This window comes from Fundulus heteroclitus, chromosome 5, assembly GCF_011125445.2.
Source record: "Fundulus heteroclitus isolate FHET01 chromosome 5, MU-UCD_Fhet_4.1, whole genome shotgun sequence".
Classification (NCBI taxonomy): Eukaryota; Metazoa; Chordata; class Actinopteri; order Cyprinodontiformes; family Fundulidae; genus Fundulus; species Fundulus heteroclitus.
The window spans coordinates 18601525-18625543 of record NC_046365.1 but is presented as its reverse complement, the minus strand read 5'-3'; the positions used below and the strand labels follow the sequence as shown (position 1 = coordinate 18625543).

The 24019-nt window shown below is 44.8% G+C and overlaps 1 protein-coding gene across 2 annotated transcripts in view; it reads right to left on the bottom strand.

Annotated features, from left to right (window-relative positions):
- Window positions 1-22114, bottom strand: part of LOC105921185 (MLLT6, PHD finger containing) — a 30418-nt gene extending 8304 nt beyond the window's left edge. Inside the window, exons 1-18 of one of the 2 annotated variants that reach the window (XM_036137085.1) lie at window positions 21716-22114; window positions 19520-19599; window positions 19376-19436; window positions 19171-19280; window positions 15388-15491; window positions 12542-12635; window positions 11981-12088; window positions 11253-11342; window positions 9413-9560; window positions 8500-9327; window positions 7862-8061; window positions 6236-6353; window positions 6020-6086; window positions 4154-4302; window positions 2773-2970; window positions 2435-2496; window positions 1927-2297; window positions 520-613 (exon numbers count right to left, since the gene is read on the bottom strand). In XM_036137085.1, the coding sequence (XP_035992978.1) occupies window positions 520-613; window positions 1927-2297; window positions 2435-2496; window positions 2773-2970; window positions 4154-4302; window positions 6020-6086; window positions 6236-6353; window positions 7862-8061; window positions 8500-9327; window positions 9413-9560; window positions 11253-11342; window positions 11981-12088; window positions 12542-12635; window positions 15388-15491; window positions 19171-19280; window positions 19376-19436; window positions 19520-19599; window positions 21716-21824 (2991 nt within the window). In that variant the 5' untranslated portion in view covers window positions 21825-22114. The remainder of the gene's footprint in view (window positions 1-519; window positions 614-1926; window positions 2298-2434; window positions 2497-2772; window positions 2971-4153; window positions 4303-6019; window positions 6087-6235; window positions 6354-7861; window positions 8062-8499; window positions 9328-9412; window positions 9561-11252; window positions 11343-11980; window positions 12089-12541; window positions 12636-15387; window positions 15492-19170; window positions 19281-19375; window positions 19437-19519; window positions 19600-21715) is intronic. The other variant, XM_012856883.3, reaches the window with a different exon arrangement.
- Window positions 22115-24019: the final 1905 nt, after the last annotated feature.

Here is a 24019-nt window from a genome sequence, read left to right as displayed (position 1 = left end):
AATAGGCCGCATAATCTATTAATAGCTGCACAGCACGTTTCCCCTTCTGACGAGTCCTTCTCCTCTGTTGAACAGATTCACCTTAAATTTAGCCTTTTTCTTCATATTCTGGTTTTTGCATTCCTGAGGGCCAGCTTTAGGAACGCTTATTCTTTGTTTTTCCATTTGTGTCTGTGTGCATTCAGAGCTGACATCTCACTAGAATGTCATTATGGCTGCGTAATGACAAAGATTCTTGATTTGATTCCTTTCTTCGTTAAACCCTGCTGACCTCTCCCAGCAAGCTAGGAAGGTATTACAAACCATTACAAACCTCAGAAATGATTCATCTATTTATACAAACTAAACAAGTGATAAGAGTAACATCTGAGTCCCATCCTGGTGCAGCTGCCATCCCTTCCTCTCGTACTTAACAGGGCTGCAAAGCAGAGGCTCTGGTTTCTCCTTTTAATGAGTGTACCTGCGTGCACACGTTAAATCGTGAAGTTCAAGACAAAGCGATAAGAATGGAGCCACTACCGGTGTGAAGTTCTGTGAGGCGAGGAACTGCTGGAGCTGCTGCTGCTGCTGTTCTAGAAGAAGCTGCTTCTGCTGCTCAGACAGAAGAGACGACCTGGAACGAAGGTCGACATCAAGTCAGGTAATAAACGTTTAAACCAACATTTCGTTCATTACATACCCAAAAACAATAGAAAGAAATTAAAATAGTTCCCTTTAAAACGTTTATCCTTAAGTAAAACAATGGAAAATAGATACAGATCCAGGGTTCAAGTGTGCAGCGCCTTGCAAATAGGACCTTGATCAAAAACGATATTAAATACCATAAACTTTAACGTATTTTACTGGAAATGCAAAGCAGATAACTGAAGGTGTTCAGCCTGTCTGGAGGAGGCCTCAGGTTTGTTAGAGAACATTAGTGAAGCACCATAAAGTCACAGCAGACGGAGGAGTCCTGCATGCAGGACAACTAACAGCACACCACCGTGAACACCCTCCCCCCCACACAAGGACCCCCACCTAAAACATGGTGGTGGCAGCATCATGCTGAGGGGACGCTTCTCCTCAGCAGAGGCAGGAAAGCTGGTCAGGTTGGCAGGAGATGGAAGGAGCTAAAAACAGGGCGTTCCCGGTAAGTAACCCTATTAGAGGCTGCATCAGACTTTAGACCTGGTCAGGGACAACGGCCTTAAACATGCAGCCAGAGCTACAAGGGAGACGGTTCAGACCAAAGCATGTTCCTGTGTTAGAGCGGCCCCAATCACAGGCCATCTGATCTGACTCAGCTTCAGACATTCTGCAGAGAACAATTTGCAAAAGTGTCGGTGTCTCCGTGTGCATTGATCGTATAATAAACCCCAAACGGTTGCAGCTGCAAGTGCAACGAAGGCTGCTGCTGCCAAGCGTCGACTCGAGCTGAACTATTACAGCTCTGTGAAAAGCAGAGTCGCCGTTTCTGGAGCAGGTGTAGTAGAGAACCGGCAGCTTCTGTGCAATTAAATTATCAATCAAGTAATAACCGTGAGGTCATTGGTTCAGTTAAGAACCGCGTGGCTCGTACTGGAGGCAGAGACTGCAGAGCAGAGACAGCAGTCTGCAACTCTACTTGCGAGGAGGTTTCACTTTTTAAATCTCTCAGCTATTATTTTGAACAAACCCGTAGGAAGACCACATTTCACATTTTTTATTTGCAAACCTTTTTTCCCCCGCTTTACAATTATGCAATACTTTGTGTGGGTCCATCACATCAAACCCCACTGAAGTATATCAAAGGTTATAGTAACGCAACAGAAACACTAAATAATCAGGGAGTGTGACCACTTTTGCAAGGCACTGCACCCCCTTCTGAAATCCAACCAGTCTACGACATATTAACCCGTCGTTTGGACCGGTGCATCTCGACCAAACTGGAGCGACGGCGGTACGTACGGGCTCACGTTCTTGGGAAGCTGGAACCCCTGCGCCAGCGTCTGGGGGTTGAGCGGCGGCGGCTGGGGGCGCAGGGCCGGGAGCGCCGGCTGCTGAGCGCTCTGCGCGGGCGACTGGATGACGCCGTTCAGACCGCCGAGCACGCCGTTCACGTTCAGCTGCGGGCTCCCCGCCATGGACGCCATGAGCCCGCCCACCGCAGGCAGAGCCGAGCCGCCGGACTGGCCGACGCCTCCCAGACCGTCGGTCGGACCTCGACCCAGACCGTTCAGCAGGGGCTGGCCGAAGGAGGCGGGGCTCGGCTGAGGAGGCGGGGTACCCTGGAAGGAGAGCGACGAGCTGCTGCGGGACGGGCTGCCGGAGTGAAGCTCCTGGACCAACAGCACACAAGCAGACGTTGGAGAACTTTGCTTATGCTTCTTTTGCGATAAATCCAGACAAAGACAGGTGTAGCGACCGGCTCAAAGAGACTTCAAAAAGGTGATAAGGCTGCTGAGCAGTTTCTCACCTCTGACGAGGTAACGAAGGAGGTGTCGTTCAGGAAGCAGCTTTTATTGTTGCTCAGGTGGTCTAAAAAGACGTGAGAGACATTTTCACAGGGTAAAAACGACAACATCTAAGATTAGCACCGTTTTCTGAAGCTGCAGCTAACACCTATGTCAGAACTGCACCACCTCACTCCGGTCTAATGACATCAACACGCTGATGCTGCTAAACGAAAGTGGGAGTGTGAGAAAGAAAGGGCTGCTCACACAGGAAGGAAGGAGACAGTAACTCCATGACACCGTGAGGTACACGGGCCCGAGGGTGTGGGCGAGAGAGAGAGTCAGAGGCGAAGACGCTAACCTTGAGAGGACGACAGGAAGCTGAGCTGAGCGGACGAGTGCAGGCCCGGGCCGGAGTAGATGTGGGGCTGGAAGGGAACGGCCAGCTCCGTGTTGAGCAGCTGCAGCCGCTCCCTTTTAGCGGTCAGGCTGAGGATCTGGTCCTGGAGGCGCTGGTTCTCCTGCTGCAGCGAGTGCAGCGACTTTAACATCTCCACAACTGGAAGGAAGGAGAGTGGAGGTCAGCAACAGCTTTCAGTGATGGAGGGTTTTGATGGAAAGGGTGTAAGACGTAAAGGGAAAACGCCCGAGAATCAAAGTATATGTGCAGTGACATAGCTAGATGGCCTGTCTCTGGGGTCAGAATAGTATAAGGAAAAAATAAAACGTCAAACAGAAAAGAAGGCAAAAACAAAACAAAACTAGTAGCTTCCTGATCTGACCAAAGTGCAAAAAGGGAACTAAGAATAAGTAAAATGTTCCTATAATTAGTGTATTTTTCCTTGATTTGAGCAGCTAAATAAGACTATTTGCCAATCCAATGAGAATTTCTATCCCCAAAATAAGATAATTAGACATCCTGCACTTAAAATAAGATGATGGAGATGAATTGTTCTTATTTTAAGTGCAAAAATCTTATTCCATTGGCAAATAGTCTGATTTACCAGCTCAAATCAAGGAAAAATACCCTCATTTTAAGAGGATTTTACCTACTTTGAGTTCCCTTTCTGCAGTGAGCTTGTCGGTCCTGAGGAAGGTCCTTTTTTGTATTAAAGTGTTTCTACAAACAATGTTTGTAGAAACAGCCTGCAGGGAATACACCTGTGGCCATGGAGGGGATTACAGCACCTGATTTCCATCATTTGGATGGGAGAGCGAATACGTTTGGCTGTATAGTGTATTTTAGGGAAACAGATGAAGCACATTCCTTGGTTAGAATTTCCAGATGGCTGAAAGTGACGCATTTCTCTGTTAAAGTATTGATATGTATGAATAAACGGCAAGGAAAAGTCCAGCCATCCCATCTGTTCAGGAGGGACACGGGTTCTGTGTCCCAGAGATGAATGTTTTTGGTGTGAAATGTGCAAACCTCCAGAGACAGACGACTCCTCATAACCAAAGAAGTCAGGGACAAAAAGACTAAAACTGCGAGTTCAAAATAACAATGGGGCGAAATGACCTGGAGACCTATTATTCAAGGTGTTTACAAAAAGAAAAAGGAAACTAGCTTCGAAAGCTACTTATTCTTTTTGCCATTTAGTCCTAAAAGGGTCCCTAAACTCAAAGGCAAGGATTGTTAGACACTGTTACGATGATTAACAAAAAAAACAATGTGTAAATTTAACTTATTAAGATTCCGACAGACAGGAAACTACTGAATTTCATTCAGACAGACAACTCACTGTTGACTCCCATCTCTCCGTTTCCATGTTTCTCCAACAGGAACTCGATGTGGGAGCTTGCAGGAGGAACGTTCTCAGGGCGGGCTCTGAGTCCAGAGCCGAGCCCGTCTCTCTGGTCAAACAGAAGAGGAAGACAGCTCATGGGAGACCTGTGTGTGGGGAGGAGGACAAAACTTGTGGCTTTGGGGTGTTTTTCATTTTTAATCCCCCCCCCGTCACCTTGTTAGTCAAGACAGCTGCCATTTTTTTCCCCCAGGTGATAACGATCAAATACAGTTAAAATAATTCATGTGTTTTTTTTATCTTGAGGTAAAACACGTTCTTCTATCAGGAGGGATAAAAGTGCCACAATTTAACAAATAAATGTCTGCAATGTCTTCCATACTTTTGAGCAGCAGAATCCAAACAAAGCATCCCTGAGCCTTTTTCTGATCTTCGATGATTTTAATCATGTCTCCCTGCTTTTCATTCACCCCACTGGTGCCTGCCACCGCAGAGACAACAGTAAACAATAAAACGCTGGACTTATTCTACGCAGACAGCAAGGAGGCGTACTGAACTGCCTCACTGGCTGCCCGCAGTATGTGAGGACCCAGAGCTGAGTCTCTGACAGGCTGGTCCGCAGCGCTGGCACCGTCCTGTTCCCTCCTCTGTAACACATTTTGTAGACTGGATGCCCTTTACAGGAAGAGTCAGAGCAGACTCTACCTTCCTGAGGAGGCTGACGTCTTTCGGAGAGCAAGTGGCGCTCTTGAAGAGCTTCTTTAACTCTGTGGTGGCATCAGCCATCTTCCACAGTGTGGTTTGTTTGAGCAGCAGCTTATCTGTAGCTGAGAGGAAGTGGTTGGATAAGCTCATTAGAAAGGCAAGCTCTGACCCGGGATGTCACCCTTGCAGATGCAGGTGGTGAGAGACAGAAAGACTCTGGTGAAACTAACATCACAGTTGGACAGCGTCTCCAACCGCATGCGTGGAGCTGTTGCAGAGCTGCAGAGCTCCTTCAGTGACAGACTGCTGCATCCCAGATGCTCTAAGGAGCGTTTTCACAGATGCTTCCCCCCCAGCTGCTGTTCATAACCATTACTGCTCCCAACAAACTCAAGAAGCTTTCACTTCCCTGCGGCTATCTGGAGTATTTTTTACTTTTTGTAAATAGTTTGTTGTTGTTCTAATGCATAAATATACATTTATGTTTTAGGGTATTTTTTAATCCAGAATTTCCCCTTTGTGGGACAATAAAGGATCGTTCTATCCTCTATTCTATTCTGTAAATAAAACATTAATTGAATAAGTATATGTCTGACACATTCAATTAAAATGGAAAGGAACATTATATTTACAAAATATGGATGTTATTAAATGATTATTTAATATATTTTAGTTTCAATAAACATGAATTATTTACTTCATGACCCCATCGTCCCGCCAGTCACGAATGCATTTTATGTCTTGAATCAGCCATGAAACGCTAAAACCGCTTCAGTCAAGACGATTGGCCAACCTGTTTGCAGGTTAACCAATCAGATGTCGGCAAAGTTTAAATGAATTCACATTGCAGTGAAGCAAAGGAACCGTGAAGCAACTGAAGTACATTCCTAAAATAATTTTGCATTAATACAAAATAAATTCAAACTTTCTTACATGCATTTATAATCTAATTATTTAACTACGTATCTCCGAAAATCTGCACAGCAATGATAAAAAATGTATTTTTTAAATTTATACCTGACTGTCAGTGATGTAATGACTCATTTATTTATTTAATTGTGGCACTTTTTGCCCCCCCCCCATTGCTTCTGTCTACTAAGCTTGATGAAATGTTTCTTTAAGAAATAAATAAATACTGATAAAAGAGCAAAGACGTACTGCGAGGAAAGACTCTCTCTCGGCGAGTTTCCCTGACACTGGAAGCGGCAGTCATCAATGTCGGACTCTGAAGGGAGGAGATCATTTACTCACTAACAGAACGGCAGCATCATTAAAGCCTCGCTGTGCTCGAGGTGCAGGAATTAGATCCAGCGTTATTACCAGGGAGACATAGGAGAGTTTTTGAGGAAGATCAGAAAATACACTTGCTGTCACCTGGCAGTGAGGTCTGGCCTTGGCTCAGTAGTTGCGGCAGCGTGGAGGATGTGGAGAGACAGCTGGCGAAAGGCTGGGAGGAGTTCAGACTGTAGGAGGTGCTGGATCCAGAATGGACCTGAGAGACAAAGATCAGCGTCAGACTAACCGGGTCGTAAAAGTCTGTGAAGGATGGCTCTGGCAGGAAACATTTTAATGCTTAAAACTAGATCTGAAACTCTAAGCAAACGCATGGAAAGGTGTTAAAGGCATACTATGCAACATTTTTCAGTTAATTAATGTGTTCCATACCGTTTTGGATGATTAAATGAGTCATTTCAGGTCGAACAAAGGTTTTCTCGGCCACCCTGGGGGTCTGTGGGGGAAATACCGCACTTGCAATTGCAAGAGCTCACGGCCCGCACACACAGAAGTCTCGCTTTACAGCGAGAACTCCATGTGTTTTTGCCCTGCCATTCACTATATGCACGCGCGAAAGCAACAACAAAGAACCGCGTGTTAACGTCAAATAAACATGCAAGCATATTGAGTTTTATTATTATTATTATTATTATTATTATTATTTTTTTTTTTTTATGTTGGCAAGGCGGTGGCGGTAGCGTCTCGCCAACATAAAAAATAAAAAATAAAAATAAAAAAATAATAATAATAAAACTGCCGAGGCGGCGGCCGCGGCATGGTGAGGCGGCCGCCAAGATAGCGCTGCGGGAAGCTTGATGTTCATACCTTCACTGTGTTAGTCATTGTTTGTACTGCCGTTTTTTCCACTTTTCGTTGCGTTCGCCTGTCTGCTAAGCTCAAAACAACCGCGCCTGGCTTGACGGAGGAACCAGAACAGCTGAGCATCTTTATGACAGTGCACTTTTACTTTCGCCCTCTGGGGGGAGCCTCGCTGGAAAATCAACCCCGGTTGCATAGTATACCTTTAAAGAGGCTGAAACTCTTCAGATTTGTAAATTACAACTAGGCAGAACCGTGATCCGCTTGGGAAACCACTGATGGATTAACATCTGTTTCACCAGTCGTCTCTACTTCTTGATCTTCCTGCTGCGGTTTGTTCACTAAAGTTCTCCAACAAACCTCGGAGGTCTCTACGGAACAGCTGGATTTATACCGAGGTTAAACTAAAACCCATGAATGGACTGGATTTATACAGCGCTCTTCCAGTCATGCTGACCCCTCAAAGCACTTTGTACTGGGGTCACATTCACCCACTTTTGACTCACAAAAACACACACATTCATAGGCAACTTGCGCAGCAGGCATCAACATCTGGAGTCGAACCCACAACTTTCGGACAGCTACTCTACCCACTGAGCCACATTCGCCCACAATTACACATTTGTGGGTTCTGTTTACTAAATTGACTATTTACTAATTAGGTGAATTGGAACTATCAGGTTAAAAGGGAGCTAAACACATATTCATGCTGCACTTTTAAGATTTTTTATTTCTTAGGAACGAAATCTTCGGTTAATTTCGGGTTTTTCCGCTACTTTGAGTTACTAACGTGACAAATGTGGAAGAGTTGAATCCGTATGAATACTTTTGCAGCTTGCAGAGCCCCTTTGCTGATCAGAAAGGACTATGACTTAACTTCCCTGAGTCAGTTTTGGTCTGACGTACCTGTGTGCTTGAGACGGCACTGACTGACGGAAGAGAGAGCGAGGAGCTGTGGGATGAAAGGAGTCCTGAGGAGAGAGGGGTGCTACACATTGCCCCTCCCAGGGACGAGGAGGTGCTGCACACTCCTCCGCCGAGGGAAAGAGGGGTGCTGCACACTCCGCTGCCCAGCGTGAGCGGGTCCTTGAGACTGGAGTAGATACCTGATTAAAAACAAAAACAAGCAAGGAAGCAAACCCCCCTTTAGTGTTTGTTTCTTCACTCGTGGCAAGAGGCTCAGAAACCATGTATGGCACCCGTGAGGCTGAGTTAAAAAGTAGGTCAGGAAATGTGCAGCTCACACAGCAAACCATATCTAGGACGATATCTCTGCCTCACACAGATTAAAACAGCACTCTGAAGCAGATTTACAAATTAGAAAAAGCGTCAATGAGGCTAAATCTGTTGATCCTGGTTGGCTTTTCGCTTCCTCCACAACTCTGAGGTAACGATGCTTAGGATAAGCCGCTGGCTGCGGTGGAAATATTTTAACAATTCAGAGTCGGGCTGCAGAGCGAAGTTCAAAACCGAACAGCGACGGTGCGCGCCGCACATACACAGGAAGTCAGAGGGCTACCACACGCCCACCCGCTCAGACTCACCAGAGCCGAGCAAAGAGCTGCTGCGGCCTGCAGAAAAACTCCTCGCAGAGGAGGAAGAGGAGGCGACAGAGGAGGAGGAGGAGGAAGAGGTGGGAGGTAGCGTGGCGGGGAAAGTAGGGTGGGGCACGGACGACGGGCTCTGGTAGAGCGAGGAGCTCGGGGCTGGGGGAGGCGGCGCTGTGGAGTCGTGGTGGTGGTGGTGGTGGTCCTCCTCCCTCCGCTCCCGGTTCTTGCTCCCCCGCGGGCGCCCCGGCCCGTGCCGGCTCTTCTTGTTGCTGTGGTGCCTCCTCTCTCGGGGCGGCGGCGGGGGCGGGACCTTGTCTTTCAGGCCGCCGTCCTCCGCGGCGGGAGGCGCGCCGGCCTGAGGCGGCTTGGAGAGGGATTTGGAGGGCTTGTAGTCGCTGGAGGACGAGATCTTGCGGATTTTGCAGGTGCTGCCCAGGCCGGAGGAGGAGGTGATGCGCATGATGGAGCCGAAGGTGGAGATGGTGACTTTGTTCTCGAAGGGGCTCGAGTTGCTCTCCGTCCGCTCGTGACTTTGAGACCCGGCCAGGGGACAGTCAGCCGGGGTCAACGCGGGCGGCTTTTGGTATTTACAGTCTTCTTCTTCCTCCTCTTCTTCTTCTTCCTCCTCCTCCTCTGCATCTTTGTCATCTTTTTCCTCTTCCTCCTCCTCTTCTTCCTCCTCCTCCTCCTGTACTGCGGCCCTCCTGTGGCGCTCTTTGCGCTTCTCTCCATTGTGGTCATCGCCTCCGCGGTCGTGCTCGCGTTCCAGGCGGGAGGAAGATGAGAACTGATGGAAATCCTGAGTGGCTGACAGGGATCCGCCTGCAGACGACACACGGCAACAGTCAGACACACACGCTTAAAAAACAACTTCTCGCGTCGCCGACGGCAATGCTTGAGGCAGTACCTGTGTTGAACGGGCTGGAGGAGCACGAGGAGGAGGAGCAGCTTTTTCCCAGGCTTCCCGTCTTCTTGCTGCGGTGGCCGTGACTGTGGGAGCTCAGCTTCTTGGACTTTCCTTCACCGTCCTTGCTGCTGTGGTGTGTGGAGGAGATCTGGCCAAGCACACCCAAAGCAACACACGGCAATTAACACTTTCATCTAAAACTGAGGCAAAATTTCTACTCTTCATGTCTTGAAACATGAAGAATTTAGACATCCTGCTATTGTGGCCTTTTTTGGGCTAAAAGCCTTAAAATATATCCCTCTTTTTTAATGCAACAGGACAATTTCACAATGAAAGCTTTAGAGAAGTCAAACCTTTGACTAGAAAGCATTTGGTCAGGGGAAAAAAAAAAAAATCATCACTCAAGAGGTAGTATAACTATTGGTAACAACCCCTTAATAAATGCAAGGAGTCGTGTCTTAGAGTCACAAAGTCCCCGAAAAAAATGTTAAATGCCATCTACATGCCAACTGGTTGTTTGGGAGGTAATATGGGAAAAAGCCTCCTCTGTCCCATCACCATCTGTGTAAATATGTTGAGTTTGCTAAATGCAACTGGGACTTTAACTGGACAACACTGCAAAAATGGAACTAAAATTCAGTAAAATGTTCCTGAAATTAGTGTGTATTCCTTTGATTTGAGCAGGCTAATAAGATTTGCCAATGGAATGAGATTTTTGCACTTAAAATAATAAAAATTAATCATCTTATTTCAAGTGCAGAATAGCTAGTAATCTTATTTTAGGGGTAGAAATACTCATTCCATTGGCAAATAGTCTTATTTAGCTGCTCAAATCAAGGAAAACTACACTAATTTGAAGAACATTTAATTGCAGTGCAGGAAGCTTTGCTCAGATCAAAGTAGGATTGAGCTTTTAAGCACAAACAAATTTATATAAAAGTGTAGAAAAGCACCTCAGGCCACTAAGTAGAGTGAAGGGGCTGTGATGCTGTGGGCCTCTCTGTGGGAACCCTTTTGCATTTCACAGCATAACCCTTTAAAATCAAAGCCAATTTTGAATATCAATCAGGTGGACACTACCAGAAAGTTTAAAATTGGCCTTCATTGGGTATTTTAGCAGGATAATGTTTGAAAATATACATCCAGTTCAACACAGAAGTGGTCCCCAGGACCCAAAGATCAGCCGTCTTTGATGGCCATCTCAGTCCCCAGGCTTGAATTTTGTAAAAAAACTTGTGGGGTGAGCCGACAATAACGCAGCATAAGAAAGGACCCGGGTCTCTGGAGGATCTTAGATCTATCTGTATGAGTCAGCCTCGTGAAAAGTGACTTAACTTTTTTCCTTAACTTTAAGGAAAAGTAGCAAAAAAAAGTAGCAAAAAAAAAAACTTTGTCTTTCCTTTGCAATACCGTTTGCTGCAACAATAACAGAAGAATTCATGTACTTTGTTTTTACCAATCCTTACTTGGTCTGTGTCTGGCATCCTTACCATTTTTAGCCACCATCATTCACAGTCCACCTCAAATCATGGTCTATTGTCTCCATTCAATGTACCTCTTAAGTGAAATATTAAAACTATTTGATGAGTAGTTGTTGGTTTTTAAACCAACAGTTAATCTATTTCCACAAGCTCAGAGGACAACAAGGCAATGAATCACTTTGAAGTCATTATTGTGCAATGCTACTGTAACGCCACTCACCAAAGTACATTACAAACACTTTGATACCAATGGAGGAAATTGGGTCAGCTTGTAGTTAAACCGAATTATGTGTCTATCAATGTTCTGCACCGCTGTGACCAACACGTCTCAAGCCACTCTGTGGTTTGGGTGTTTGTACCTTTTCTATACCGCTTGTTGTTATGGAGGAGCTCAGACTTTCTCCAGACTTCTTGTGTCGTTCTTTTTGACGAATCTTGTCTTTATGACTCTGAAAATACACACAAACATGACCAGACAGGTATTGTGTGAAAGAGTTAAACAAATATTTCTCCAATTTTACCTCCTCATCATTAGCTCCCTGTAAATTCAGGATTGAATTTAAAAATTAATCTCTTTACATTTAAAGATCTACCAGATCAAACTCCACTATTCCATAATGTAAATGTTTTAGGGCACATTGCTGCGGGTGTGCTTTTAAATGCCCGATTAGTTTCTGTTGAAAGGGAGTTGTTCCTCCCCACTGGCGCTCTGTACTTAATCAGCATGAGAGATTCCATTAAAGTCTAGATTCAGTTCAGTCTGCTGATTTCAATTGATAAGCGCCATTTTATTAATTGTCCAGTATCAGACTGTACGGAGCTCCCTTTCATTGGCATTTAAACTCGTCCTGTGTGCTTTTATGTAAAGTACCATATGGTTTTTAATGCTGATCAAGCTCTGTATAAATAAAATGCATTGTTTGAATTTCTCCCATTAGCATTTTTCTCATTAATTGACATTTATTACTGACTAGCTTCAGTATTTTTAGAGGAAAACTTTACATTTTTCAGCTTAAACGTCAAATAGTTTTATAGCAGAAAACTGGTTTTCAAATATTAGTCCAAATCAGACCAAAGAGGCGTTTACCTTCCTCTGTTTATGGTGGTGATGTTTTTCCTGTGGTGGAGAACTGGAGCGCCCCCTGGAATGACTGAAGGAGCTACTTGTATTTTCACTGGAGCGCAACTTCTTCTGCTGTAGAAAAAAACAGAAAAGGTTAGCTTTGCCTTTAAGAGTGGCAGTTTTTTTTACTTATACATAAGACGCTTTTCATATGGCAGCTTCTCGTGAACCAGTTTTTACCTAGGCTCTGACAGGCTAAGTTAAAATCAGTCAGTGGCGTCTTTGAGACTGTTTTCAGCTAAATGTCTTGTTTAAATATGAGGAGGAAAAAAAGGATAAGAACATCTCCATGTTCACACTTGGTTTGCAGAGTTATTCCGAGAATAAAAGATAAGACAATACCTTGAAATGTTTCACCACTTCACTTAGTAATCTTTGGTTGTGGTTACAAATGTAATTCAAACCATTCTAGGATTATTCAGAACATTACCACAGTGACAAAAACAATAGAAATCTGCCTGAAACGTAAGCTAAAGCCTGAATGGTGTGTAGAGATGTTGTAGAACAATAATTCTCTCCTCGTACCATTTTGTTGTAGTGGTGCTTGCAGTAACCACAGTATTTGACGTTGTCGGCTTCGGGGCCCTCTTCCTCACACAGCAGCCCTGCCATCTGAGCGCTGAGCAAAGTTTAACACAGGATCACAAGTCAGAGTCAAGCTTCTACACAAACAACACAGCACAGTTGTACCTGAGGGGTCATTCGTGACCTAATGAGTTTTCTGCACAGCCTCAGACGCACAGGCCTCTGGATTAATACCAATCCCCTTCAAGCCATGACCAGATAAATGCTCTGAGCTGATCAAATCTTGACTTATTCTTCTAACATTAAAACCCCTCATTCAGTGAAGGAAAATGTAATGCCGACGCAGGTGTTTAGAGTTAATTTTATGTGATAGAGGTTTACTTAGGATCTTCTTTACCTGTAAACACGTCATACCTGAGTGTTACCAGGTGGACGTTTTTTTACGAAGGGAAGAAGACGAAAAGTTAGTTATTTACAGCATCGGTCAGGAGCCTAAAAAGGAACTCAGAAATAGCAGAAAGGAGTGAAGAGCTATTTTAACGCCGACCATTTTCTGTTCATTGAGCGTGCTATTTATAAACAGAGAGTGACACTATGCAGATAACAGGAAGGCTGAATATAGTGAAGTTGCTCTGTTTGATCATCGTGAGCTTTCAACCTCTGTCTCGTGTGAAACATGGTGGATCTGGAAATGATGACACGCTTTTGGAAATTTCAGAGTTAGGATCCACATTCTCCTCAGGTAACACGCACAGAAAATGCTGTTTGGAGTTAGTAATGCTAATCAGGCCAATCGCTACTACAATAAGCTAAAGGCAGCTTATAATGTCATTATGTCCGTGGTTTAAAATAAGGGTAAAACCGTGTTTTATAGTGGCTCCTCACTTCCAAATGGTGTAGCTGGAAGATACAAGAAGAAAAGGTTTGGAAATCAACTTTTTCAGCAGACGATTATTTAGATCAGGAGTAGAGCCGATGTTACGGCGCATGACGGAGAGCAGGGCCATTTTAAAACAAAGTTAAAATGATTAGGACAGCGAGCAAGGTCTGGCTATCATTTAAAAAGAAAGTCAAAATGTTAAGGATAATTACATTTTTATTCATTTTCGTAACTTTAAGTTAGCAATCAGTATGGTTAGTGCAGCTAGCATTACTAAAACAGACTCTATGTGTCATCCTGCCTAAGAAAGGTGCTATAGAGCTCATGGACACAGCAGGATTTAATGGCAAAAAAACTGTTAATATAACCTGTACAAAAAAACTAATAGCTTTACTACATGATAATCATAACTAGAGTGAAAATCTAATACTTTATTTGCATTAACTGCATTTTACCCAAAGAACAGCCATTGTCCAGGCATATTAATGACATTAAAATTGTATAATATACATAACTACACTGTAATAACTGTTTCGGATTGATTATTAAAATGGAGTTCCTTGTTGATATGAAACACTGTTTACACTGAGACCAAATGGCAGATCCGCTTCAAAAACCTTTTGTTCTTTTTGGTGGAGGAAGTGCGGCTCTCAGGAAGAAGGCTGGAGATAATTACCTTAAAGGAATGTAGACCCTTACTTTTGTCCAGCTATAAAACATCTTTTGCTTCAGTTGTGCAGCAGAACTGAAGAAGGTACGTTTCTGCGCTCTCCAGGTTTTATAGTCGTTGACACAGAGCATGTCAGAGTAACTTGTTACTGTCCACCACCTTCACGGAAGGACGCAGTTTCCCAAAAAGCTCACACTGAAGTGACCCCATTCTGCATGAGGTAAAGGAACCAAAATTCAAAACCTCTGAGCCTGAGATTTCTAATAGGATGCCAATGTTTCCAGACGTGAAGTTCATGACAAAGATTGAAAACTTCAAACAGAGCAACTTTGTTCAGCCTTCCCGCTGTCTACTGACAGTTTTGCTCTCCTAGCCTGAAAGAAAAACATAGAATAAAACATATACATTATGTGTCAGCATCCCAGTTTCCTTTTTTAAACCGTCTTTTCCTCTCGGTGAATCTTAATTTTAAACAATTTATCCTAACAGCAAACTTGGAGTCTTCTTCACTCGGTAACAACATCTGCACCAAAGAGTGTTGTTCTTGGTGAAAACTGCTAACACGTCGAATGCTGCTTTCACAGAGTGAAAAAAAATAATATTTTTTATTTTTTTTATTTCTGGCTGGTCGATCACCAGCCGATCAAAAGGAAAACTGGACAATTTCAGTCACCAGCCAATTTATTGGGACATCTTTAATAATTGTAAGATTTCCAGAGACGCTGAGTGAAAGTTCTGTAACCTGGTCCCATCTTTGACTTTCTTTTATTTATTTAACTATAAAGGCTTATTTGAAGGTCTGTCAGATCTGTAATTTCCATTTGTCGAAGAAAATTTGTAATCATCTGAAATTGGTATCTGGAGTCGGAGCTTCTTTGCACATTGTAAGCTGGATACGAGTTCCCTGACTGGTGCATGTCTAGGCTTTTAAAGCTAAGGAGCAAGATGTGAGTTAAGGCAATAATGGTTCCAAATACAGATCTACAGCCAGATCCTTTCCTCATAGGAGGAAAATAATGGTAATTTTGAATACATTTAATTTTAGCAAAAGCTGGTCGATTAAGTTCTTGGTTCTCATAATCAGTCGAACAAACTCTAGGCCGCTGAGCCACACGAAGAAAAGTACCAAACCTTCAAAAACGAGGAATACGGCATGAATATAGCAGACGCAGGGCATAAGGATCCCTGTATTAATACGTCAGAGTATTTGCTTTTATCTTTTGTGTGGTTTCCCCTTTCAAAGAACACCCCCATATGGCTTGAGTCTAGAAAACATCAAACCCAGGGATCACTCACCAGGTAACGTGGAAAGCTTGTCTGCAGCCCTGCCTGTTGCAGGTCATGCAGGCTCCACAGGCCGCTTTGCTCTCCCTCCCGTGGTCCTCGCAGATGTAACACGTCTGGACAGCGGAGGACGAGACCAAAGGAACACACAAACATCACTGATTAACACAACGAGAAGCGCTTCTGCCAGTGCGGCCGGGCCAAACACGCGACAGAAAGTCGCCCTGAATAAAAAGACTGAACACTTGTTCGCTGGAGACCAGCTGGAGCTCTACAGGAAGTGATCAGGATGTTTAAAACGAAACGCTTTCTAGGGGGCTTGATGCAGCAGAGCTGTTTCCCAGATGTTCAGGGAAGCTGGACTCTGTTTCTCGTCCCCTTTATGCACTCTTCTACATACGATATTTGCGATTGTGTTCGAAGGACTTTGAGCGCGTCCACAAAACAAGCCAACTCGTGTGCAATTGAAACCAGAACTTTATAAAAAGAGCCATCTTCCCTCATTGTCCAACTTTAAATCACACTAAAACTTTTCTGTTTGGGTCAGTTGGCGTCATCAAAAAAAAAAAATCACTACTGTTTGCTAAATGCCACGCAATCATCTGAAACGAGCTGAAGCCAACCAGCTTTTGTATTTGTCCCTTCGGCGTTCCCTCAGCAAGCAGGGCCGGCTGGTGGGGGGCAGGAGAGGCCTAGCAACAGGTGCGAGACAAAGGAACAGCAGGCTCTTCACCTTTTTCACTCCGGCCGCCTCCGTTTGGCTTTTTTCTCTCCCCTTTTTCTCCCTCCGCTCCCCGCATCCCACAGAGCTTCTCCGTTTCGCTCTCAGAGGACGACGGCGGCGCAGCGAGAAGCCCGAGACACAGCCAACGGCGGGCGTGCAAAAAGGGAAAAGGGAGGCTTCTCGGGTTTTCGCCGTCCATTGTGAGGCCGTCGAGGAATGCGGACTGCAAAAAAATCTGAATGAATGGCTCTGACGGGGGCAAAGCTGCATACAATTTACTGTAGCTGGCGGTAATATGAGACCAGGCGCTCAAACACTCACATGTGTGCGTTTCTATGCGGCCATATGCGCTCGCATCAAAGACACCGGATCTCCAAATGGGCTTTGTTTTCAAGATGGCTTATCGACAGACACGTTTTTTTTTTTTTTTTTTTTTAAAGGTGAACAGCTGGCAAAAGTCTCAATTCACCGATTTACCATCCCGGGACACAGACTTTCAGGCAATCAGTCAAAGTAAGCCTTGCAGAAAATTCTTCCAGTCCTGCTGATGGTCCACAGATTTTAACTTTTGGCCAGTTAATGAAAAAAAGTAACATTGTTTTTTTTTTACTTAAAGTATTCAAAACCCTTACATCATGCTGTTCCTACGTGTTCAAGTCTTTTTAAAGAGATCCTTGAGAAAGTACCCGGGGTTTTCTTCGGCTGTGTGTAGCAGAGTTAGCACAGCGCTGCCTCCTCACCACCTGTTGCTGCACATTGCCTGTCAGCTGGCTAAAGAAAGATTACTACACTTTTGTTTTGGGAAATCTGAGACGAAGGTTGAAAGCTTGGAAAGATGTCTAACTAAAAAAAAAAAAATCAGTTTTGACGTGGAAGGCGCCTGGGGTTTCTTCTCTGTTTCAGCACGATTATGACTGAGTAGGTTTCAGTAATTTCACAGATGAACACGAACCACAGCTTACAGACTATAAACATTCACATCTCAGGGACCTAGAAAGCAAAAAAAAAAAAAAATCGACACCTTCAATCTAGGAAATACAACGGAGGATTTTCTTTAATCGTTTTTTAATTTGCTGATGGCGAATGCGTCTCTGTTTCGTGCTACTCCAGCCTACATCTGCTCTGGCTGGAAACCTTCCACGGTTCCCAGAAGAGCCGCCGCCGTGACCTCGCCACACTCAGCTCAGAGCTTTTACAGGACGTGTAGGTGGGAACCAAGCGCCGGGGATCTGAAGCAAAACCCTTTTTCTCATTTTCTCTGGAAGGTTCGGCTGTTGTCTCATGAGCTGAAACAACATGACGTCACGATTTGTCAAAGGAGTACTGCTGTTCATTTCCTTTAGGCACATCTCTGTCATGTAGCCACTTCAGAGCCGATTACGGCCTCGGGTGCCTAAAAATGATCTCAGCACATACGCCGCTAAGTTTTGCTAGAGCTATAAACTGTAATTTCCCAAATAGCTAAAACAGGAACTGTTGTCAGAAGGAAAGAAAAAACCTTGATGGAAACTTTACCTCTTGATTACGAGCAGCGGCGAAAGGTTTAAAAACAGCTTGTTGACAGTTTGGCATTCTGATCGAATAGGTTTGACTATTTCAAGGAACTTGACAGATTATTTTATGGGGCATACATAAAATGTTAAATAAATAGTATCCCCTCCTCTGAGTAGCGATTTCACCTCTACTTTTATAGACGGCCCTTTTATAGAAGGCCCTGAATTCCCTGAATCAGACGTCAGAAACTAAAAACCTGATCCTTTTTAAGGTCAGTGAATGCACCACACCAAGCCCCATCTGGTTGTCCTGACACCACTACTGTGGACGTTGCTGCAGTACTGAAAAGATGCATTTTATACCCTTTTAAAAAAAAATAAATGATGGAAAGTGAAACCGGAGCTTTAATTGCTGATCAGTTTTTATACACGTTTCCTACTGCTATTTTGATGATTTATTATTGGTGACAAGCTCCAAATATTTGAGGCTGGAAGCCCTCCTTGCCATTACCCTAATCTTTATTTCCCTCCAGACTGTTGCATTTTGGCAGCGACTTCATCTGTGGTCCTGATATAAATAATGACTGATCACAGAAATGCTCGTTTCATCATAATTAATACATGAATGATTTAACAATCTAACACCTAAGAGCGCATCTGAGTTTTTTGTACATAGTGGTCATTTATTGAGGGTGGGCCTTGCAAATAATGTGATTTTTTTTAAAGCTATAATGTGTCTTGCAAATAAGTAAAGCAGAATTTCTTTAATCCATTTTATTCTGGTATTTTTGCACAGACCTTTTTGTTCATTAATCTTGGGTGCTACAAAGAGACAGCTCTATAACTCTGGCCTGTTTTTAAAACTACCTTGGTCATGACATTATAGATTATTCTCAACAGTTAAAAATGCATATTTATCTGCAAAACGTGGAATAATTGTAATAATTTAAGTCTCACAGAGAAATAATTAGCTAAAAGCAGAAAAGGCAGCTCAGAATTGAAAAAAAAAAAAAAGATTGAATTGGTGATCAGAAACCAGCCACAAAATCTGTGTTCCTCTCTAAACAGAACATTAAATAAAAGGAAACTGAGGTCACAGTTAAACTCTTCCTGCAGAAGTTTTGTCTAATGGTAATAATGTGTTTATTAAACGCAGAGGAGGCATCTCACTTTGTCTCATGTGACAAGTTTGACTAAAATCCCATAACTGAACTCTTTTGCTGGAGGTGGGTGAGGGGAGGGGGTGGGTCACTTTTGTCACAATCTCTCTAATGCTTGCTCAGTTTAAATGAGTTTCCTGCCAAAAAAAAACAACAACAAACATGTATTATTCTAAGAAATTATCAAACGTATTGCCAGTTTCAGGTGTGCCTTTGAGCAGCTGTTTCTAGGTCACTTTTTTTAAGCTCTAGCATGACTAAATTTTCATAAATAAATAAATAAAAATGCAGCTAAACCAGACTGAAGCCGGCCTCAGGGTCGACCGATACAAGCCGGCATTCTGACTTTAGACAAAGCTCTGCTCTCCAACGCAGCAGCACTAAAGCAGGTGTTCCACTCGGACGTGTGTGTTTGTACCTTCACGTATCGCTCATGAGGGACATACTGCAGGATGATGGGCTCCATGGTGAGGACGTTGGCAAACTGCACCTCGGGGATGTAGAGCGCGCACACAACGTGGGCCCAGCCTGATCAGTGGAGAGATTAGAGGGAGACGACTTTATGGCGACCGTTGGTCTGCGTGAGAGCCGTCGGGGGGGAATTAAGGCGCACGGAGACTCACCGCCACTGTCCGTCCGTTTGAGGGCGCCATCCTTGTGGGGACACAGCTCGCATCTCTGAGGCAAAAGACGAGGAGACAGCAGAACTCGTGGTGAGCGGACGGCTAACCCGACGCGGGAAGAGGCGGCCGTGCCGGCATACTCACTACTCGCGCCGCTCGTTCCTGCGACTCGCACTTCCTGCAGAACCACGGGCCGGTGGGAACCTGGACGATGCCGTAGCACGCTGGGACAAACACAAACGAAACGAGTCACTCTTCTAGCTGCAGGACAACAAACCCACATCGTCACGGGGCGACGTGAAGCCCGGAGGACGGGAGCTGATAGCTGTCGTCTTAATGCTGGACGTCAACAAGGAGGTCCCGGGTCAGCGCTACAGCTACGGGTTCAGCTGGTGAAGAAAAAGGATTTTATCCGCCCGGTGTGCCTGAGAGGTGGAGAAACATTTTTGTAACACGGATCACCCATCAGCGTTTTAATGCACGGCTCCTGAACCTTCTTAGCCCACGAAATATTCAATCTAATACTGACCGCAGTGACACTGCAGTGTAGAATGTGATTTAAAGGTGCAGCTCGCTTATAGCTCACCAACATATACTTCTACCTGATGTCCAAAAGTTTTGAGCACAAACCTTTTTTTTAAATGAAAAAGAAAATCGTAAATGATCCGTTAAGCCAAATCTTACAGGATTCTCATTTGTCTTTGGCAGCGATCGATGCCAGATGACGACACTTCCCGCTGGTCCCAAAAAGGACTCAGCAAATCTCCGGCAGTCTGAATCACGAGTGAAGCCGTAAATGTCTTAAACTCTTAGAAGAGAGACAAGCTCCTGGCGTCAACGTGATCTAACATGAGGAACTGCAAGTTGGAAGAATGCTAAAAGATAAAAAAAAAACAAAAAACTAATGTAAAGCAATTTAAAAAGTAATGCGTCTGATGATACACGGCAGTGAAGAGCCACAGAAAACTGTGCGTGGTCCTTCTTCCCATGGGACGTAGTTTAGTTTTGGGAGTCCTCAGAAACATCTGCTTCACCTAAAGCACTTCTTGGTCACTCCAGAAACTAAAGTGTTTTTTTTTTCCCCTCTTCTTTTTTTAAAAGCTCTTACTATTTATTGGATCCAACCCAGAGAAGTCCAGAATGTTTGTATTTCTACTCCTCTCAGCCAATATTTTGCAGATCTTGTCTTTGCTGCCAATCCAAGCCAAAGTCTCTTGCCGTTTGCTTCCCCAACCGGCCAAAACAACTTGAGCCAGATGTGCGTAGCGCCTGCCTTTTGAACATCAAATTTTCAAGTCTTGCACACGGATTCTTGTCTGGACTTTCACCCGGATCACTCTAACACACAGCTACGCTTTCATCCGGCTGCTCTTTTCTCTAGATTTCTGTTTCCCCACCTGACGGTGAACCTGTCCTTGCAACAAGCGGCCCCACCTGAGCTGTGGATCTCTCCAGCTCCTCCAGAGTTACCACTGGGCTACCTCTCTGATCTCTGCGCTCCTCACCAGGATGCTGGTGCTGCACCCTCTTCCTCTTTCAGGCGATGATGGCACTAAACAGTGCTCTGTGTGATCACAACATGGAATATTGTTTTATAGCCTGGTCCGCTTTAATCTTCCCCACATTAACATTTTTTTTTTCTTAGCTCTCTAAGATGTTCAGTCACTTCCGGAGGCCTTCAAACTAACTTAATTACAACCATTTTTAAGTGAATTTATAGGTTTTATTTAGAGGGTTTTAGAGTGAAGGGGAAACCGCACGTTTTGCATAAGACTACTAAAACAAACACCTATAACTTCTGTATTATGCGCTAACAAGTTCGCGGCTGTAAGGCGAACAATGTGTGCGTGTGCGTGGGGGAAAAGTTCAAGAAGTGAACACTTGTGTGCCAGAAATAATAACCAGCGGGCGGACATCCGCGGGGTTCGTCGCCGCGCAGAAACGCGAGCCGTCCCGGTTAGCCGCTTCCCGGTTTAGGCGAGAGGAACGAAACAAAGCAAGCGGCGCCGGTCCGCGGTGGAGGAAACCGGCTGCGTGTCACGGACCCCACGGGGCAGCAACCGGGGGGGGGGCAGACAGCCACACAGGCACCGGCCGCGGAGGCTCCATCCTGTCTCGGGTGTCAGCAAAGCCTGGCTGGCCCTGAGCCGTCCACAACAAACAGCACGCCCACCCCCCCCTCCCACTCTTCCCTCCCTCCCACTCGGAACACGCACGTAGCCAGCGGCGAGCCTCTGCCTCCGAGACCTGCCGCCCCCCCCCCCCCCCGGGCACCGCTGGCCGCCCGCAGCCGCCGCGGCTGCCCGCTAATTGCAAGCTAACGGCGGGCTAAGACGTTACCTTGGTGAACGGCGACGCTGCAGCCGTGTCCATCACAGTACACCAGCGGGTTCTCAGCCCAGCCTCGCTCGTCTGAACACACGCAGCAGCCTCCGACCATTTCCCGCATGCTTCTCCCATATGAAGAAATAAATGTCTCCCCACGGGTAACGGCTCAGACCTCGGCCAGGCCTGTCAGGTAGACGTCCGGCACGTTAACGCCGCACCGGGCATATTCGTCGGTGGCGTCGGGTGGGTTATTATTATTTTTTTGTGTGTTGTATTTTTTTTTTTTTTTTTTGCCGCAGCGCTGAAACCAAATCTCGGCGTGTAAAAAAAATGCGCTGCTTCGCTGCCTCTACGTTCAACCCTGTGATGTCCTCCCGTCCTCATAGCATCGATGCAGTGCGCATGCTCAGTCACAGCTGATCTCGTCGGGGCTGAGGCAAAGGCATCAAGTTGGGATCTGAACCCGTTTTCTGAGTCGCCATTTTAAACTCTGGTGGTTTAGGCCTTTAATGTTGATTTTAAAACGAAAAGCCTGCACATTTCACCCATAGCTGAATTTATCTGTTTAAATTACGGACACGCCGAGCAGCAAAAACTGCTGACTGCTCTTATTTGATCAACTGTGAAGAAACAGCGCCATCTGCTGGAATGAGCAATAAACGGCGCAGCAATTGCAAGGTATTTCACCATCCAGCGTCCCGATCGGCCCCCATCAGGGCTGGAAAGTAATGTTACATACATTCCCTCAAGTTACTGTGACTAAGTACAATTTGTGTGTATTCTCTACTCTTTAAAGTAGTTTACAAAAGCTGAACTTGTACTTGACTATGATTTGATTTAAATATTGTCCTCATGCTGGTGAAGATTCTCAGTCATCCAGGTCATGGTTGGTTATTCCAAAAAAGTAAAAAAAAAAAAACAAAGCAACTAGACTTGTTTTTCGTAGTTGAAGACGGTGAAAAATCAACCATTTTTAATGGAAGAGAGAAAACCCAACCTTAAACAGAGGAGGAGGCCTTAGGTTCCAACTCTCAAAAACTTACAACACAGCTATAGGGTTAATTCCGGCGAATCATCACCTCAAATCTCACCCTTATACGAGTGATCAATACATTGCTCCTTTAAGCCAAGCCAATAACAACCCTAACGACTCCTCGTTACAGAGGAGTGGACCAGTTTCGGTTCAATCTGCTGACTTAGTGTCTTTAACGACCGCCCATTACTAAGGGGTGGACCTGTTTCGGTTGAATTTGCCATTACAAGGCATTTGATTGGCAGTAGTATAAAGCTTGGTACTCCAAATTACTCCAGACTTTTTGAATTGAGAAAGCTTCCTGGAGAGGAAGCAAAACGTCCTCAACTACGAAGAACAAGTCCAGTCGCTTTGTTTTTTTTTTTACTTTTTTGGAATATTGTCCTCAGTTACATTTCAAATTATATGTCACTAAGTAAATAACTGACAAACACTGGAAGCAATAGCAGTAATCAGTCGGCCTGGGTTTGAAGTCAGAGTTATAACATCCCAACACATGGCCCAGTTCCATCGGCTCATACTGACCCCGCACAGCATGGCTCTGCTCACTTGCCAGTGTTTTTTTTTTTCTTTCCCAGGACCATCCTGGGTTCCTCCGGCCCGCTGAACAGTGGGATCAAACCGAGCTGACTCGAGAAGTTTTGAGCGATCACACCGCTTTTCAGTGATTGTCCTCAGGGCGAGGGAAAACGAGGTTTTTCTCCTAGGAAGTCCTGAAAAACCGAAGAGCGACGACATTGATCTTAAGGATCACAACAAACACAGTGGGTCAAAGCAACCACGTCTGAAAGAAAAAAAAAAAAGATAAAGGACACTTCAGCTTTCTATACCCAGACGTGCTGTGTCAGATCCGCGGATTTATCGAGTCTTTCTCGCATTTTACACACACTGAAAGCTGTTTTGTCTAAAGCATTCTATTAACCTGTTCTCCTCGCTCCCTCCATGGACGAGGCAAAAGACCTCATATAAAGCCATAACCTGTACCTCCATCACTGAAAACAGCCAGGTGAAGGAACCGGTCCGTTCTGGCACCAGAGGCCGCTGCAGGGGGCTCGGACCCCTGGAAACCCCTGTAAGCCCCCTTGGAAGAAAGGTCCGAAGCTGGTGAGCTAATAATTTTTTTATTATGATGTAGATGTGTGATCCATATATTTATCCCGGTGGATTAAGCCTTAAAAATATCCAAGACAATCTTGCATCTACATTTATAGAAACCTTAGTTGTATTTTCTTCTATTATTTTTGCTTAATATATAATGAAGTATCATTTACCATCAGTTGGAT